Genomic DNA, 17576 nt, shown 5'->3' with positions numbered 1-17576 from the left:
TCTAGTTGCTCACACGTGTTTGTTTTTTTGTTTCTCATACGAGTAACCCGGCTTATGAGTTTTTCAAGAAATGAATGTCACTTGATGTGTGGTGGCGGTGAACTCACCTCACTTCCCAATGAGCAACACTTTGGCAAAATGTGAACTTTTCTTCAGTAAGTTGAAGTTTGCTGTCAAACTAAACATAAAACAAACAGATTTACATATTGTGTATTTAAAACGACCACGTCGTTACTTACTTTACCTTAAAGTCTGCTAGCTTCATGCTAATACATAAATGGGAAACACCAGTGATGGGCTAACAAATAGCATCGGCGTTTGTGGTGTCATATTCTTTCAAGCAACATATATTTGAACACAATGTAACACATGTAGACCAATAGTATGACAGCGATCATAAGCATACATTATTTATCCTCTGTGAAGAATGACTACTATTGCTGCAGTTTACTGACATGTCGTTGTATATCCATGTCTATATTATACTGCCCCCATGTGGCCAAGGCATAGATGCCAGAAGAAGCATCACATTGTCTATACATTTCTTTGCATTCAATTTAATTATGTCATTACTCTTTGTTTTTATTAAGTATAAAAAGTTTTTCCCTCCCTTGGAACAATTTAAACTTGAATTTCAAGTCATTACATTACACTACAAAAGGGTACCCCTGTCTTGCCACTACAGCTGGATTTGTTATGCTAAATATTATTCCAAGATAAAGAAAATCTATTGATATTTTATTTATAGTATTTGCAGCTTTTTTCTAATTTATTTTCCTAAAGACTTGATGTTGGTATTCACGTTCACATATTCTACTTTGCTTGTCCCTCAGGGGAAACAAGGTCCTCCTGGGCCAAAAGGAGATAAGGTGTGTTGTTTATTTATTTATTTTTCCTTCAAATTGTCATATCATCTGAGTGGAAGTAGTGACACATTTGTGCTGCAGGGAGAAAGGGGCATAGGAATGTTAGGTCCTGCAGGTAACGCTGGACCGCAAGGTTTAAAGGTGAGTAAATGCATCTAATATTATTAGCGCTATAAACACCAATCTTTCGGTTTAAGTAGCAACTCGCAACACTGGCACTGTCTGTTAACTACAAGGGAGATTCAGGTCTTCCTGGTCCAGTGGGTCCTCCAGGGCTGCAGGGGAAGTCCGGCGATCGAGGGCTTCCTGGGCTGAGAGGAGAAAACGGTGATCCCGGACCACCTGGGCAATCCGGAGAGAGGGTGAGTGGAGTTTTATTTTAATTATTTTTTTTTCTTTTTTACTTTATCAATATCTTTGGTATTGCTGTGAAATAGCAAGTTGTCATTTCAAGGGTCTCCAAGGATTTCCGGGACGGGTGGGAAATGCTGGACCTCCTGGTCCTGTTGGGCCTCCTGGGCAAGCTGTGAGTTCAGATCCCATTTAAAGTTAACTCGGTTTAACTTAAAAAAAGAAAAAAAGAAAAGAAAAGAAAAGCTCAGCCTAAAAAATGTTTTCCAGGGTTCAGCTGGTATAAACGGGCTCAAAGGAGACAAGGTAAAAATGATCCAACACACTGTTGTAACTCTATAATATACCAGTGAGATTTTTTTTTTTTAGAACTTGCATGTCATTTATTTGATCAGGGTGAAACTGGACTCGGTTTGACGGGTCCAAGAGGCGAGAGGGGAGACGCAGGAACCAGAGTAAGACCTCAGCTATCCAAGTAGAATAACGTAGAACTACCTCACACTCATACGCACTGATGTGCCTGTGTATTTTTATTTTTATTTTTTGGCCATGTTTTAGGGGGAAGAGGGACGCCCGGGTTTGGATGGCGAGAGGGGGCTTGCTGTGAGTACATCAATTGTTTCTCTTCTTGACAACAATGAGAATTGCTGCCATGACTTTAGTGGTAGCTCTAATACAGGATGAAAGTACAAGGAAACCTGCGGGGTTGAAAGGGCGCTGGTCCGATTGCAATGGAAATGTGAGTTAGTGCTCAAGAAAAAAAATAAGGTTTGAGTTTACTTGCGAACAAGCATCGGGGAAAACATCACGCATGATGAAATAGTGCAACGTTGCAAATCCAGACAGAGCAGCCCCTCCAGTGCTTCCTATCACTTTACAAGTAGGCGTGAATGTCACTACGTCTGCATGAGTTCTGTGCGCACCTTGAGTTATTATTCTTATTCTCATTATATTTCCAGATGCTTTTATTTATTTGGTTGCATCCAGTCTCCGGTGTTTCTTTACTGCAAATTGCAGACAGCAAAACAGCACTTCAGTTGCATTCCTTTGAGTGAGCATACAGTACATATGTTGTGTGAGCGAAGGGGTATGTGTGTGTCTGTGTGAGTGTGTGTGTGCGCGCATGTGTTTTTGTCGGTAGGTCGTAATGTGTTTTGGGTTGGTTAATAATAATAATAATATTATGGTATGATATAAGTAATAAAGACGTGTTTCAACAAATACTGTTGCTGCATGAGTCTATCTTCTGACATAGTGAACAAAAGCCATTAAGTGATTTTACTTTTTCAAATGTTGGCATTGACAAATCATCGTAGCATGCGTTTGTTCATTTCAATATTCGCAATTGGAGTCATTCAGTATTAGAGAACAGCAAGTGTCTCTCTGCCACCTTGTTATACTTCCTAGTTTAAAATAAACAAATTAGTCTGATGTCACGAATTCGCTGTCAAGTTATGATTCATTTGCAAACTCCTTTTTACCAGTCACGTGAGTGGAAAAAGTACTGCTATCAGTTCATGTATCGCCGATATCAGCTTGAATTTTACACTGGATTGGATCGGGAAGCAAATTGGTGTTATTGAGCATCAGTACCGCAAACAAGGCAGACTTGTTGCTATGAAAAAGCTTTGATGTATTTTGCTTTCAAAAAATGCCGTATATCACAATCATTTCAAATCAGTAATCTTTTATAAGCGGCAGAAGAATCGAAATGATGCTTTTTATTGTGAAGCTCTGAATAATTGTTTGTGTGTGCGTGTGCGTCTGCATCCCCATCCATCAGGGTCCACCAGGGGTGCGCGGTGTTCGGGGAGAGAAGGTGAATACTAATGACAGTCGACCCCTTTTTCCCATTTGTTCATGTCACCATGCGAGCATCACCCCATAAGCATTCTGCTCATGTGAATTAAATCCCCCTCGACGTGACAGGATGAAATGTTTTGCTCTTTTTTGTTGTTATTGTTGTTTGCTTTCAGGGAGACGCTGGCCTGCAAGGGGACAAAGGAGAGAAGGTGCGTGCACGTTAATGTCTAATAAGCGGCCAATGCGGCGGTTTGCCCGTCGCTCTCCTGCAGTGTTTCATATGCATAAATCCAATCAAACACTCTGGAAAAAAAAATTGAATGTTAGGACGTAAGACATATAGACTGCTTCAGGAGATTAAAAAAAAAATCCTTGAAGTGCATAAAGAGTTTATGAATACTTAATGCTAATGTAGCGGGGGGGGGGTTCACTTGTGAAAGATTGCAAATATTTAGCAACATCTTGATGATTTGGGTGCGCATCTGATGTTTACTGCATTATCGTACGTCATAGGGGGACACCATGCTGGTTGGGGGACCTCCTGGATTAAAGGGCAGCGGAGGAGAACAAGTCAGTGAATCACACTCTGTCACATTACTGACCAAAATAATTTCCTATTGTTCAGTTCAACTCTATAAAATGATTTCCCCGTCTTTCTATTTTAGGGTGACAGAGGGCCCAAAGGTCTGCAAGGAGAAAAAGGAGCCAAAGGTCAAGAGGGACCGCCAGGGGAACAGGTGAGCTTGTCAACGACGTGCAATAAAACCGCCAGATATTTTTGACTTTTATCAGATCATCCATTCGGAACTAAACTTGAAGTGTGGACATCAGTCAAAATATTCCCCACTCTAATATTCAAGGGTGGTGTGGGAAAAAAAATCCGGCGTGTACGTTATTGTGAGGCATGAAACGCTGGCGCATCGGTTAATCTTGACAGATAAGAATTCTCAATTCATTTGAATATTTTGAAAGGCGTTAGGTGGGGTGAGGATAATTAGGTTCAATGATTATTCCCAAATGGATGTAATGGTTACGGACAAAGTAATAAAATGTAGATGGGTGTCAAAGGTAACTCTCAGTGAAAGACGTCAGGAGATTTTAGTTTGGGGCAAATATAAAAAAGATTTGTCTTCTTCTCATGGCTCTTTTCCAGTGTTGATTCCAAAGTTATTCTCTTTCTGTGATTCATTTTTCTATTGTGCGCTCTACTTGCATGCAAGCAACACAACATTATAATTGGAATTTTTGATCAACTCGATGAACACCCCTCACCCCCTCGTCAATAAAAGCTGAATCAAAGTGGCCCACATTGCATTTAATCTTTGTCATCTGACTCTCCATCAATGCGCTGCTGATCAGGGACTGAGGGGAGAGCCTGGGGAAAGAGGATCCACTGGATTCCCTGGTGCTCGCGGTCCTGGTGGACAGAAGGCAAGTACCGGCGCTCTGCACGGATGATCGTTATAATGGAACTGCGGTGGAATTAATAGCGGAGCCTGATAGTTCTTGGTACAGATCATCATCTCCTTGCTCTAATTGCTGTAATTTTCCTCTGCAGGGAGAAGCAGGACCGCCCGGCGTGCCCGGTGAAGCGGTAGGTTTCCTTACGTGCAAGTAGATTTCCAATTCTGCCTTGTCACTGTTGTGTCGTGGGCTCTGCAAAGCGAGCAGAACAATGGAAGAGCGTGCCCGTTGTTACTTCTTGCAGGGGTTGGCCGGCAAAGACGGGCTACTCGGGCGCAAGGGCGACAAAGGAGAGATCGGTATCGTTGGAATGAGAGGAATCAAGGTACTTTCACTGAGTTTGTGGCATGCGGTTCCAAGCGTAAAATATCTGTCAGGGGTGGATGATGCCATTAATAACGGCATAACAGCATGAAATTGATCAGACTGAAAAAGTTCCCCACAAAGTGTTTGGGCCCAGAATAGGCTAAGAAGGAATTCATTAAATGTTGTTTGTAATCAGTGCGGCTCCAGGGAATCCTTTTTCTTATTTTCCTCTTGAATAATACAAAATATGTCAAGTCTCTCAGCTGTAAACCAGAAGGTCCCATGGTGAGCACAAAAAGTGAATTACTGTCCACGTCCAAGTTGGCAAGGCAGCAAAGCACCTCCCTTCCCCTTTGACAAAACACCAGCTATCTGTGCCCCCCAGCAGTTTACATGCTCTGGATACGGTGTATCATGGGGCTCTGAGCTTCCTCGCCAACGTTAAATCTCTCACCCATCACTCTTCCTTGTATGAGCTTGTTGGATGGTCCTCCAGTTTTCAGACTGCTCTCCGCCAAGCTGAGTAGACCAGCACAACAGGAGTAGTGTCTTGGAGGTGCGCCCAACGGAGTGACAAATTGGTCCCGGAAAGTTGATCTAAACCTTATGCCTGTTCAGACCACGTTCAAATGGTTGGCGCAGGGCAGACGGAACGCCTATCACAATGTATTTCATTCATAAATATGTGAACAGCGGTCGTCAAACCCTCTCAATCAATCTATCGGGTTGGAGGCGGGGAGCTCACCAATGATCAGTGATGATGGCGGTGCAGTCTCCAAATGCCCACTTCACGGAGCAGATGTGCTTCAGCAATGCCAAGACTTTGGTGCGCTAACAGTGCGCCTCATTCACTCATTGAAAGGAACTGAAAGGAGCCGCTTTGATTGGCCCTGACTGAAGTCGGCTGCGACCAGCCCCTCAACAGCGCAGCCCTCCCTCTTGCTAGTCCACTGGCCTGTGCTTATCTGACAAATGAACAACATTGGCTCCAACCTGCCCACTCTGCAGAGATATGCCATTCACTGCACAGAATTTACCCCCAAATTAGAGCCTCGCAAGTTACTTCTGAACAACAGAACGATGAATTACGATGAAGTACAAGAAACTTCCCCAAATCAATGGTCGCTTGCTAGAATTATTTTCAGGAAAGTACAGGAAGCTCAAAAAATGCACTGAGGTCTTGCTTTCGTGATGTTATTTTTAAACCATCCATCGTGTGAAATGCAGTGTATCATCTGTACATTAAAGTATAATCTTATATAATAACTGGATGCCATTGTCAGGGGATTCGCTGCAAATTGTCTCTATCTCTCGGTCTGCTGCTGCTCTTTTGCGACTGTTTTGCCACTTTTATCTGTCCCCTCAATATCCATTATCATCTACAATTGTCATGTCCATTTGCTTTGTGGGACTTGCTACAGAGGCTCGTGTATATGTGTGTGCGCGTGTGTGTGAATACGGTCTAGTTGGCCGTTGAAAGGACTGATGGCCTGCGGCTGGACGGCCGAGGTGCATTTTTATCTCCTTTGTTGCTTAAAAGCCTCTCCACGTGTCTCTCACTATGATGAACTTTGGTGTTTCCAGGGCGACCGAGGATCCAAGGGGCTTTGCGGAAACGATGGGCCCAAAGGAGAGAAGGTGAAGGATGAGCAGCATCATAATAATAAAAAAGAAAAACAGAGCGATATTCCCTGTTCTCTCTTTATACATTAAATAGGTACAACTGATGAGAACTGAATTACTCACTGAACTATAAGTGATAAATTATGAGATGGGGGGGAAAAAACCCTTACAAATTTGCTCGATGTGAATAGACCGCCATTCAATCTGAAGAAGACACATTTTTATGTGCTTAAAAGGAGAGTGAAAAATGATGTATCACCGAAAAACAGATGGAATGAACATTCAAAGGGTAAAAGGAACCAAAACTTAGGAATCATGATTGATGAAGCTCTTAACTGGAAGTCACAGAAATTATACAAAAGTGCAAAAAGGTCACTATGGTGTTACTTATAGGAAAACTTGCACAAAATAAATGCGCAATGTTAACATTATACAATGTTATGATTGTTATGAAGTTAACTTACTGTATGGATCAATAAACACTAGCTATTGAAATTCATGAGTGATAGTTGCCGTAGACCTCTACCCCTCTGAGTCGCCCATTATTTTGAAACTATCAGGTGTTGAGACTATAATTTAGTTGATTATGAGTACATGGTTTGAAGTTAAGACGCAAACTTGTTAAAGTGACAAAAGCGTCAAGGTCATTTAAAAAAAAATCTAATTCAGTCAAAGGTATTTTAAAAAACTTACAACTTTATGGTAAATTTATGTAAATAGAGATGCCAAAAGGGACATTTCAATGTGAAATTTAAACATTTCCTGTCATAAAAAGGGGCAGCAAATAGAAGTTTATCCTTTCTGCCTCTTTTTTTTTCCCCCAGAATGTGTCTTTTCGTGTAAACACACATTATGTCCACTTTCTCTTTTATGAAATAATCTACATTGCACCAATAGAAGTGTGTGCGTGTGCTTGTAATCAGGGGGATAATGGCTTCCATGGGCGACCGGGCCTGCCAGGAAGAAAAGGTGATCAGGTATGGCGACTCGCAAAGCAGCTCTCACAGGTTTTATTGTCACTGATTGCGGCATCCTAAATGTGTTTTTGTTTTCAGGGTGATGTGGGCCCCTCCGGAGCCCCGGGGATCCCAGGAAAAGAGGGACTCGTCGGGCCCAAGGCGCGTTCACGGATCTGATACAAGTATGGAAGGGTTTTAAGAAATGTTCAATAACTCCACAATTGTCTTTGTAGGGGGACCGCGGCTTTGACGGGGTCGAAGGTCCCAAAGGGACTCAGGGCGACAAAGGCGAAAGGGTGAGGGAGAGCGTCCACCTCAAAGTTTTGTTCATCTAATGACAAGAAATACATGATGAAGTGGACCTGTAAAACCGTTGCAGGGCCCGCCTGGTGTCCCTGGCCCTCCCGGGCCCAGAGGAGCGGACGGGGCACCTGGACTGACAGGCCCCCAGGGAACGGCTGGTGCTAAAGGCCCCGAAGGGCTCCAAGGACAGAAGGTGATGAGTCACCATTTGATTATACTGAGATGCGTGTTAGATGTAGAGTGAGACCTGGAAGCATATGAGCGGATGAAAAAAAAAATAGCTGCCTGTATAGGAGTGTGCTAGTTTCAAAACAAAGTAATCATAACAAAGTCGTGTGTTTTGCTTGTGCTTTTGTTGTGGCACACATCCACCGCCTGGAGTGAGTTGCGCGTGTTGTCGCTCGTGCCGTGATTGACGGTTTGATGAGCACTGACTTTGACCCGCTTGTCTCCTTCATCGTCAAGCTCATAAATAAATAAAAAAAGCTCTTGACAGGAGAGCAATATCTCTCTTATCATTGCACTTACTTTCACAGTGAGATGCGAGGTGTTTTTTAAAATTTTTATTTTAGGTGACCCTGAAAGTTGAGCATGTAGAAAATTGATTGAGCTCACTAAACCTCGAGAGCACTTTTAAGTGTAATCGTTTATTATACGGGTACAATACATGGGTAATTGTGTCATGTACAGACCAATATGAGGATGATTGAGCATATTATGTAAATTTAATGTATTTATGGATGGCACAGCTCCTGCTTCTGGATAATGAGTCATCTGCTTGGAGGCTTGACTTGAAGAACTATCTGCTCCGTCGTGTCAATCGTTTTTTTCTATTTTTATTTTGTGTTAGGGAGAAAGAGGGCCTGCCGGTCCCGCCGTGGTGGGTCCACGTGGGGTTCCCGGCATCCATGGGGAACGCGGAGAGTCGGTTTGTGCTTTCTCCTTTTTGTCTCTTTACGGTTTTCCTCAATTATAACTTTGTAATCTAAAATCTAAATCCAAGAGGCTGGGTCAACCAATCTCTGCTGTCGGATTCATGTGCGCCTGCTGCATTTGTGTGCCTCTAAGCCGGTTTATAGTCAATGACATATTATTATATCAGCACTGTTTCAAATTCTGAAGAGGGTTTATGCTGAATTAACCTTTCAGTCTGACTTTGCATCGAGTTGAGCATCTAATGAATTATTGCGCTGCAGGCCACTCTGCGGGTTGTGCACGTCCTAATACCTGTCCATGTTGTAGGGGGAGATGGGCCCAGATGGAGCCAAGGGAGAGAGAGGAGAGCCAGGCATGACGGTCAGTATTTGAGCCCGCGGCTCATTCCGAAGAGACTGGCACGGCGAACGCCATCGCGCCAAATGGTTGTGACGCCTTGTTTTTCACTGTTTAATTGTTTCCCCTTCCAATTTGTGATTCAGGAGGCCGAGGTCAGAGAGTACGTACGCACGGAAATGAGTCAGCACTGTGGTAAGTCCCGGATGCGGTTTGCATTGCTAATTCATAGGTGCGCCGTCCCCAAATTGAACTTCAGCTAAGATGACTCAACGGTCACAACTCAGCTCTGTGAAAAAGTCTCAGTGAACGGCGGCAATGTCACAAATCTTTTTGAGCTGACCTTATTTTTTGTTTTGCCGTCTTTTGGTTGTCTGTCCTGTCCATCTGTCTGCTGCGCAGCATGTGGAGGTGAGTGAGCCGTCTGACCGCAGCACAAGAGGAAGGGGGAGATGCGCGTGCTGTGATTCAGCATGTGTCACGGTGCACATACTGGATGTATGCTGCGGCAGGCTCCGCATTAACAGCCGCGCAGTGTAGTGTAATGTGCGTGCATCTGAACTGCTCCAAAAAGTGGTTAATAAGGATACTGCTTTAGTTCAGTATTTAAGCTTTCTTGAAATAACAGTTTGGGCCCATTCCGGGATATCAAATACTCCTAATGACTGTCAATGTGAGACTAAATCAATTTAAGTACAACACCCATCCATCCATTTTCTACTGGTTGACCTTATTAGGGTCACATGTGAAGGGTAAGAACAGCGATGGGCAACTGAGCGGCCAGAATTTTTCATCAGTGCTACTTGAAGGGGCCACATCGAGCCACGGACTTCCTAACCAGACGTATGACAAAAGTAAAATTTGGACAAAATATGCGAGCAAATGACCTCCTCTTAATATATTTCATATCCTAAACCACCAACAAAAGGTTTGAAGCAACAACAAAATAACCACATAGTGCTAACTTTTTTTTCCCCAGTGCGAAGGGCTCTCTTCCATAAAAATTACCATTCAAGGACGCCACAAAACTATTGAACAAGAAACCAACATGAGGTGCAAAATCAATTTTTTCCCCACACAAATAAACATACTCAAAATGATAATATAACTAAAGTATTATGTTTGTCCTGTATATAATTCCAAATCGACAAAACTATTTTAGGCCAACTCGCGTTGTAATATAGGGCCTAATTAGACCCATTGTAAGGGCAACTAAGACATCTAGTGGTGATTAGTAATATTACAACTTAAAACTACAGTCGACAGCAGCATATTCGCAGTTCGGCACCTGCACTTTTTTTTTTCCTCTTACCTTTTCATATTTTGGATTTTTCACTTTTTTTCTAGTTTTTTTTTGTTTTTCCACACCTATTTCCCTTCGAAGATTTTTGAGGGATTTATGTTAAAAGAAAAAAAGAAATGATTTAATCATTTAATCAATGTGTGGTTGTGGACCGCCAATTGCCAATCCCTAGGTTAAAACGTATTACAAATAAATTACACAAAAATCAGACTGAGGTCAGTAAAGGGTGTTAAATCCCGATGTGTTGCAGGCCCAATCTCATCTACTGTAATTAGATCATCCAATTTTCATCAACCATCATCGACGTTATGTGGCCATTTTATTTTACAAAAAGCAATTCCATTCAACAGGGTGCCTGAAATGCATAAATCTAAAAACTTCAAAAACTACTCACGACGTTGACGAAATGTAATCAATATATTGCATGAATTGCTTTTGAAATGAGGCGATGTGGACATCTTTCTGAAAGAGTTTCTGAAAGAGTTCATATCGAATCAGTCCCAGTAAACGGACATAAGCAAATTTTTTTCATGATGTTTTTGATTGACGAGCATAGAGAACTATTAATTTAAGAGTAACTTCATTGTTGATTCGTGTCTAACTGTCTGGCATAATGCCGTCCACAAAATGAATGAAACCCTTTTGTGGTTAAAAATAACTTGCATTCATAATTAATTCAGACAATATGTATAATTAGCCAACTCCTTCGCAGGGAAAGAGATGCATGCTTCAAAATGGCTAATCAATATGCATTATGACTTGAGAATGAGACCAAATCAATCATTTCAGCCCTGATTTAGTTATTGCCACGCACAGACTGACAGCGTGCCCCGTTATTAACAACGAGCGTTTTACACAGCTTGCACAATGCACGGCAAAGCGCTTGCATGTCATGGTCACATGGACGCCTCACAATGTTGCATGACCCCTTGTGTCTGTTTCACGTGTCGGAACGGCCGAATGACTTTTGTGGTGACTTTGGGTTCTTTTTTTTTGGGCGGGGGGGCTTCTGTCCTTTTCTTTGTGCCCTCCTGGGTGGAAATGCTTCCCGGCTCACTCTCTCCACTCTGTCTGCACTCCTTTCGGTGACCCCCCCCCCCCTTTTCGTCCTCCGCGTCCTGTGTATCTCTCTCGGCGTCAGGTCCCGTCACTCGCTCCCAGCCCGTAGCAGCGGAGCAACTCGCGGCTCACAGGGCTGCGCAGGGTGAGTGCGTCCGTCCGTCAACACGGTCTGTTGGCTTCTGTGTCTGTTTGTCCCGTGCGTGTGCCTGCCCCTCACTGTTGGACCGACTCATTGGTGTGTTTTGAAGAAAACTCAGGATTCCCTTTGTGGACTTGTGCTTTGTGAATATTAGCGTCTATTTATTTCCAGGCGTGCACAGACAGTCTCTTTGCGACATTTGGATGTGTAGCATGTTGCCGCTGGTCTTTCAGGGCGTGAGCTGCACGTGGTGATGAACACCAACGACCCCGACTACGAGCACATCTACTCCATCGAGAACTACGACGACCCCTTAGATGAGCTGCTGTATTTCCCTCCTGCTGTCAATCTCACTGACGGTATTGGACTTGGCCTGGAGAACTTCCATGTCAGAAGTAGTGGGGGCGGGGGCCGGTGGAATCAACTTTTACAAGCAAATTATCATCTTCTCATATTCAACTGTCAACGTCTGGTTGAGTGACATGCAACGATAGTAAAGTACAGTATAAGTCGGCAGGTTGTTACATGTCCAAAGGCAACACTGAATTTAAAAAAAAATGTCATTCGTGCCAGGAAGCTAACGCCATGCCTAATGAAAAAGATGTAACAAGTTTTGGAGTCATTTTTGTTTTGATTTTAAAAAGTGTAACTTCTCTTCTTTCACCCTTTCAAAATGGGAGTTTGTTTTGTTTTGAGAAAAGACATTCATGGATATCCAAACAACTTTGTCCATCCAATATCTACAGGGCTTGTCCTCATTAAAATAAAAAATCAAATTAGACATTATAGTCACTCAGTGGCAGTGTGACTGAACTGACATCGCTCGTTTAGAAAAAAGATTAGCATGTTTTCACCAGTATAAGTTTCATATGCTGTCGGAAACCATCCATGTCTGCCAGGGCCCCTCGGAAAAACACGTAACGGCTTGTTTGAATGGAATTGAAATGTTTAAATGGCTGTAAAATTGTGGCAGTTTCTCCCGTCGACCAGCAACCGCTCCTTGATCCCCGCTGCAACCTGTGTTTCCACAGATAAGCCTGACCAACTGAAAACGGTCAAAGTTGAAGCCAAAAAGGCACCCAACGTCGTGAAAGTTGGTGGAGAAAGACGCGGCAAAGTTCCACCTCTCAAACAAGCCAAGCCCAGAACAATCAGGTCCACCAAAAGAGCCCACGGCAAAGGTAGGGAAGGTCGCAACCTGTTTTGGGGTATCATAACGCTGCGGTTAGAGCTTTTCAGTCATATCTCAGCTTGTTTTCGATCCAGCAAAACTCAAGGTACGAACAAAGTCTTGACACATCCGTCAGTTAATATACCAAAAATTAGCAGGAGGCGGCCGCCACGCAAATTTGAACGCAGGAAAAATACTGTATAAATGCATATTTGGAGTGAGCCAAAGGAAGAACATGGACTCGACCCTGCCAAACATCTTTTTAGATTCATGGAAATGAGGGGCCAAGCCCACTTCTAAGTCCATATATTTTAAAATTCCTACAAAGTCAACATCTTGCTGAAAGTCTTTCCCAAAGAATGCAAGTTGTTCCACTGTAGCTGCAAAAGGATGCCAATCTTCATATTTCCGTCTTTTTTATGAATGGCATTCTTTACCTTGACTTCTTTGGAAGTGTTAGTTAGAAATTGTCACTTTGTTGAAAAAAAAAACCTAAACGAATTGTAAACTTTGATAGAAATAAAAACTGCAACGTGAATAGAAAAGACAGTTTTATGAAGTCATTGCCGTGCGTACAGTCGTATTTGTGTGTTGGAAGTGTGCCTTGAACAGGGTTCCCACTCTTCCACTTGCTTTTTATTTATGGACCTTTTAAGGACTTTTGAGGGCTAATTTAGCCATTTTTAAGGACCTTTTCTCCCTTCAGCGGGGGATTCACGGTGGAGTTAATGCCCGCTCAGCAATATGCGGGCTGAATAGAAAGCCACATATCACTGAGCTGGTGTTCATTGCTGCCAAAGGAAGGGCACATCTTTATTTTTAGGGGCAATCAGCTAACCCTTCATTTGACATACTGTATGTCAGATTTTCATTTTCCTACCTGTTACAGGTAGGAAAATGAGAAAAACTTGAGTTCATTCTCAAATAAAGTACACCAAGAAAAAAATTTAGTTTGGAAAATATAAAACTTCAATTTATTTTTGAATAAAAATGAAATTTTATGGATTCTTATTGATTTTAGAAGCTTTCCCTGAAAATTAAGATCATCATTTTACAACTTTTTTAATGGGTTTTTATTACCTTTCGTGGTGCTTGTTTTATGTTCGTCTCCATCTTTTACAACACCCTCTCCCCTTCTTTCTTCATGTCCACGCTGCACTGCAGCTCCGGCGGAAGCATGCCTCGTGCCGATGGAGGAGGGCACCTGCGCACGCTTCACTTTGCGCTGGTACTTTAACAGCCATGTCCAGGCATGCAGGCCCTTCATCTACAGCGGCTGCGGAGGAAACGACAACCGATTCGTCCACTTGGAGGAGTGTGAGGAGGTGTGCCTTGGCAAGGCTCAAGGTAGACACGCACACACGCTCACTCGCGCACAGAAACACACACCCACACACACGCACGTGCATGTGCATTGTTGCTGCGCAAAGGGTATTGAACGTTTCAACTGTTCTTCAGGGTCTCCCTTGCTGCAAACAACCCGGTGATGTTGACCAAGTCCTACTCTACACAGGAACATCGGCCTCTCTATCGATTTTAAATCATTCTCTTTGTCACATATCAACGATAAATATTTGTTTTTCTTTATTTATTATTTTTTTCCACCCCCCCCCCCCCCCACCCCCACCCCCGACACCAAAACACAGTTTTTCTTTGTCCTTCTGAACACATGCACAAAACCAAAAACAATTGGCAAAAGCGTTTATGAAGAGAATATTCATTACCGAAGATAAGCTTAGCTTTTTTTTTTTTTTTTGGTGAGTATAACTTTGCAATAACTGTTTCGCAAGTACTGTATGGCAGTAATTCGCAGCCACTGTGCTGCACCACATTGGACATACATTTGACTGGATTGGTCCTATAATTATTTGAGTCCGACCAATAAAATGTATCTTTTGCTCTTTGGTCTTGAGCGGTGACATATAGTGACAGGCAGAATGCTCTTCCCCGAGATGGAAGAAAGTGTATCCAGCTGTTGCCATTCATATAACAGAAGAACAGCTTTGTGGCCAAGATTTCCCACCGAGTAAGAACAGTTGTCAATAAATGGAGATGATTTTCAGTATGTATATTTTTGTGATTTTTTTTTTTTAATTGTTTGGTGGCGTGCCATATTCCCAATGTAAAATCTAAGCGCATTGGCTCAATGGTTAGGGAACACTGAAATCAGGTACTATCACTCAGGAATTTGTATCTTCAATTACAATTCAAGTTGCCGTCAGGAAATAACACAATTCTGAGTATTTGCCACTTTTATGATTTCTGAACTCCATAAAATGGTTTGTTGAGGGGAACAGAAACTCACCAAAGGAGTCTCAGCTTCAATATCCCTCAGTAAGATACCACTAAAAAAGCCCACCACTATATGATCACAGCAAAGACTTATAATTGTAGCCTCGGGCATCTTACTTTGTATGTTTCTCTTTTTGGGGGAAAATGTGTTTCTGCACGTGGATGCATGTTTACTCAACAGAAAATAGTTATCCAAAATCTGCAAATACTGTATTGTTTTTTATTATTATTATTATTATGATTATTATTGCATTTTGAATAAACTAAACGTAAACTGCTAATGTGTGAGCATGTCAACATTAATTCTATGATCATATCTTAATGTCATCTGTTGCCACACAAGACAAATCATTTTAGACAAATCAATTTATACGTTTGTGTACGCGCGTGTGTGTGTGTGTGTGTGTCTGTGTGTGTGTGTCTGTGTGTGTGTGTCTGTGTGTGTGTGTCTGTGTGTGTGTGTCTGTGTGTGTGCGCGCGTGCGAGACCAATCAGGATGTTCCATTTCCATCAGCATATTTCATTAATGAAAGAATTTGCCGCTTGTTGGTCCCGGCCGCTTGTGCCTTTGCATGCCGTCTGCCCTCAGTTGATTTCCCCTGATGGGAGCATTCAGTGACTCGGCATCCACTTGAGCACACTTCTTCACCTGGCATCATTTCTAAAAGTCAGCACACTATCAAAAGTCAGCAGTGTGACAGCTGGGGAAAAAAGGCTAACAGAGTGGAAAATACCTGCTGCCAGTTGTTCATTGTCAGAAGTTAATGTTGTCGTTGAGCTGAGAAATGAGAAGTGGCGAGGATCCAAATGGCCCGCTTACAAATAAAATGCAACATTAAGTGTTTTATAACTTTAAGATGTGGTGGAGTATTGCTGTGAAACCTGAAAAAAAAGTTCAGTATATCTTATAACAAAGTATTATTTTGTTTTGACGTGACAATTTTTAATGTGAGAAAAATGTCATCAGGGGCATCAATTTGGTTAATTTCTTTGACTCAACCTTACTAAAATAATCACGTATCGCCATTACCTTGACAAATACAGTATACAAGCTAATAATAAAATTGCGCAATTGACTACAATATATTGTTCAGTCCTAACCCTACATTTTGCTCAATTCAAACAGATTTTCAGGCAATCAATAATTTGGACAATTTGGCATCTCCAATTCCAGCACGACCTGGACAGGCAGGACACTTCTCATTGTTGTTTCAGCAGTAGCGTTACTGCTAACGAAGACACGATGACCATCACCTTTATTTCAGTGGCTTGAATGTAAAGTACACCAAAAAAATAAAAATACCTTTGCACCATTGTGTCTTCATGCACACTAATACAATTTGGATTTATAACATTACAAATGCTGTTTGTTTGTTTTTTTGTCATAACACCCCCTCCCCCCCCCCCCATTTTGCTGCTGTAGACTGCAAATTTCCCCAGTGTGGGACAAACAAAGCTTATCTTTTATCTTATAAAACTCAATTCACAGAGTGTGGAGCTCAGTGACTTCAAAATAGCAGCAATCGTGGATGTCAGGAGAGCTTAAGCAAGTTGAAAATCACAAGTGGCTTGTGTGAATGGAGCAACTTTGACTCGTGCGGCTGGAATAACATCAATTGCAAAACCTGGCTCTCTTTCATTTCGAGTTTTTAGGTGAGTCAAGGTTATCCCCAAGCACAGTGAAATTGTGCAAATGTTGGCGACTGAATTCTAATGTCATTCAGACGATTGAAGTGACCGCCCCCGCTTCATTTTCGAAACCCATTGATGCTATTGTCCTGGTAATTCTCAATGAAAGTCAAAGACAGACCTTAATATGGAGATGCTGGACCTCTGCATAGAAAATAGAAATCACGTTCAGCCCTGCGCCTATTTACACTTTTCAGCAGAAGTGGCAAAAGTCCACACACGGCATACTCTAGAAGTGAATTTTTCAGGTTACAATCTGTTCTTTGACAGGTCCCAAATTTAATTTTTTTTCTTGGAATTGCAACTGCGGACTTGAGATCAGAACCCTTTATGGTGGCTGTGAACTCAACACATGATACATAACAGCAATTTGGCAGATAGTGAGTAATTCATCAAAAAAGAAAAAAAAGATGCTTTAATCCAGGCGTGTCAAACTAATTTTTATCGCAGGCCACATTTTTCCCTTGGAGGGCTGTGATGACTGAAACTATATAAAAAAGTCAAGAGTAACATTTTTTTCAACTATTGTTCCAGTAACTGTCATGAGGTGTTTGGTAACAATGAAATGCTTACAATATGTCACTGATTCATTAACGTATTTTCACGACCATTCGGCGCACCGTATTGTTGGGCGCAGTCTCATTAACGGGTGCTATTTCTGTATTTGACACATAGACAAAACGCACTGTATTATTGGGCGCAGTTTTACAGTGGTAAAACATACGTCAGCTTAAACACACGGCATGCCTGCGCGCACGCTAAAAACACGTTAGCTTGAAGCATACGGTAGCATGCCAAGACATACGGATACACGCTAAAAACACGTTTTTAAAAAGGCAACGGAAGCAAAACTGAGTTCGGTTGTATTTTATTTAGCCATCGTACAATGTACTCACGTTTTTCGATCAATCATCACCCAGAAATCCATCAAAGTCCTCATCTTCTGTATCAGAATTGAACAATTGTGCAAGTA

The 17576-nt window shown here is 42.2% G+C and overlaps 2 protein-coding genes across 2 annotated transcripts in view; both read left to right on the top strand.

The window, feature by feature from the left end:
* Nucleotides 1-9404, top strand: part of col7a1 (collagen, type VII, alpha 1) — a 53358-nt gene extending 43954 nt beyond the window's left edge. Inside the window, exons 90-112 of the mRNA XM_086117405.1 lie at nucleotides 834-869; nucleotides 948-1007; nucleotides 1103-1228; nucleotides 1321-1392; nucleotides 1488-1523; nucleotides 1613-1672; nucleotides 1776-1820; nucleotides 3001-3036; nucleotides 3194-3229; nucleotides 3534-3590; nucleotides 3686-3757; nucleotides 4380-4451; nucleotides 4579-4614; nucleotides 4729-4809; nucleotides 6375-6428; nucleotides 7337-7390; nucleotides 7469-7531; nucleotides 7606-7668; nucleotides 7752-7868; nucleotides 8526-8603; nucleotides 8918-8971; nucleotides 9094-9142; nucleotides 9350-9404. Of these exons, the coding sequence (XP_085973531.1) occupies nucleotides 834-869; nucleotides 948-1007; nucleotides 1103-1228; nucleotides 1321-1392; nucleotides 1488-1523; nucleotides 1613-1672; nucleotides 1776-1820; nucleotides 3001-3036; nucleotides 3194-3229; nucleotides 3534-3590; nucleotides 3686-3757; nucleotides 4380-4451; nucleotides 4579-4614; nucleotides 4729-4809; nucleotides 6375-6428; nucleotides 7337-7390; nucleotides 7469-7531; nucleotides 7606-7668; nucleotides 7752-7868; nucleotides 8526-8603; nucleotides 8918-8971; nucleotides 9094-9142; nucleotides 9350-9366 (1374 nt within the window). The 3' untranslated portion in view covers nucleotides 9367-9404. The remainder of the gene's footprint in view (nucleotides 1-833; nucleotides 870-947; nucleotides 1008-1102; nucleotides 1229-1320; nucleotides 1393-1487; nucleotides 1524-1612; nucleotides 1673-1775; nucleotides 1821-3000; nucleotides 3037-3193; nucleotides 3230-3533; nucleotides 3591-3685; nucleotides 3758-4379; nucleotides 4452-4578; nucleotides 4615-4728; nucleotides 4810-6374; nucleotides 6429-7336; nucleotides 7391-7468; nucleotides 7532-7605; nucleotides 7669-7751; nucleotides 7869-8525; nucleotides 8604-8917; nucleotides 8972-9093; nucleotides 9143-9349) is intronic.
* Nucleotides 9405-11332: 1928 nt separating this feature from the next.
* LOC147201360 (uncharacterized) lies at nucleotides 11333-15170 on the top strand. The gene is made up of 5 exons (XM_086118136.1): nucleotides 11333-11454; nucleotides 11685-11810; nucleotides 12483-12632; nucleotides 13787-13969; nucleotides 14081-15170. The coding sequence occupies exons 2-5, from the start codon at nucleotides 11705-11707 to the stop codon at nucleotides 14107-14109; spliced, it is 468 nt and encodes a 155-aa protein (XP_085974262.1). The 5' UTR covers nucleotides 11333-11454; nucleotides 11685-11704; the 3' UTR covers nucleotides 14110-15170.
* The last annotated feature ends 2406 nt before the right edge of the window (nucleotides 15171-17576 follow it).

This window comes from Hippocampus guttulatus, chromosome 8, assembly GCF_054856545.1.
Source record: "Hippocampus guttulatus isolate MCC_2025c chromosome 8, RoL_Hgut_1.0, whole genome shotgun sequence".
Lineage (NCBI taxonomy): Eukaryota > Metazoa > Chordata > Actinopteri > Syngnathiformes > Syngnathidae > Hippocampus > Hippocampus guttulatus.
The sequence above is the reverse complement of the archived record's forward strand: the minus strand, read 5'-3'. Positions and strand labels throughout refer to the sequence as shown.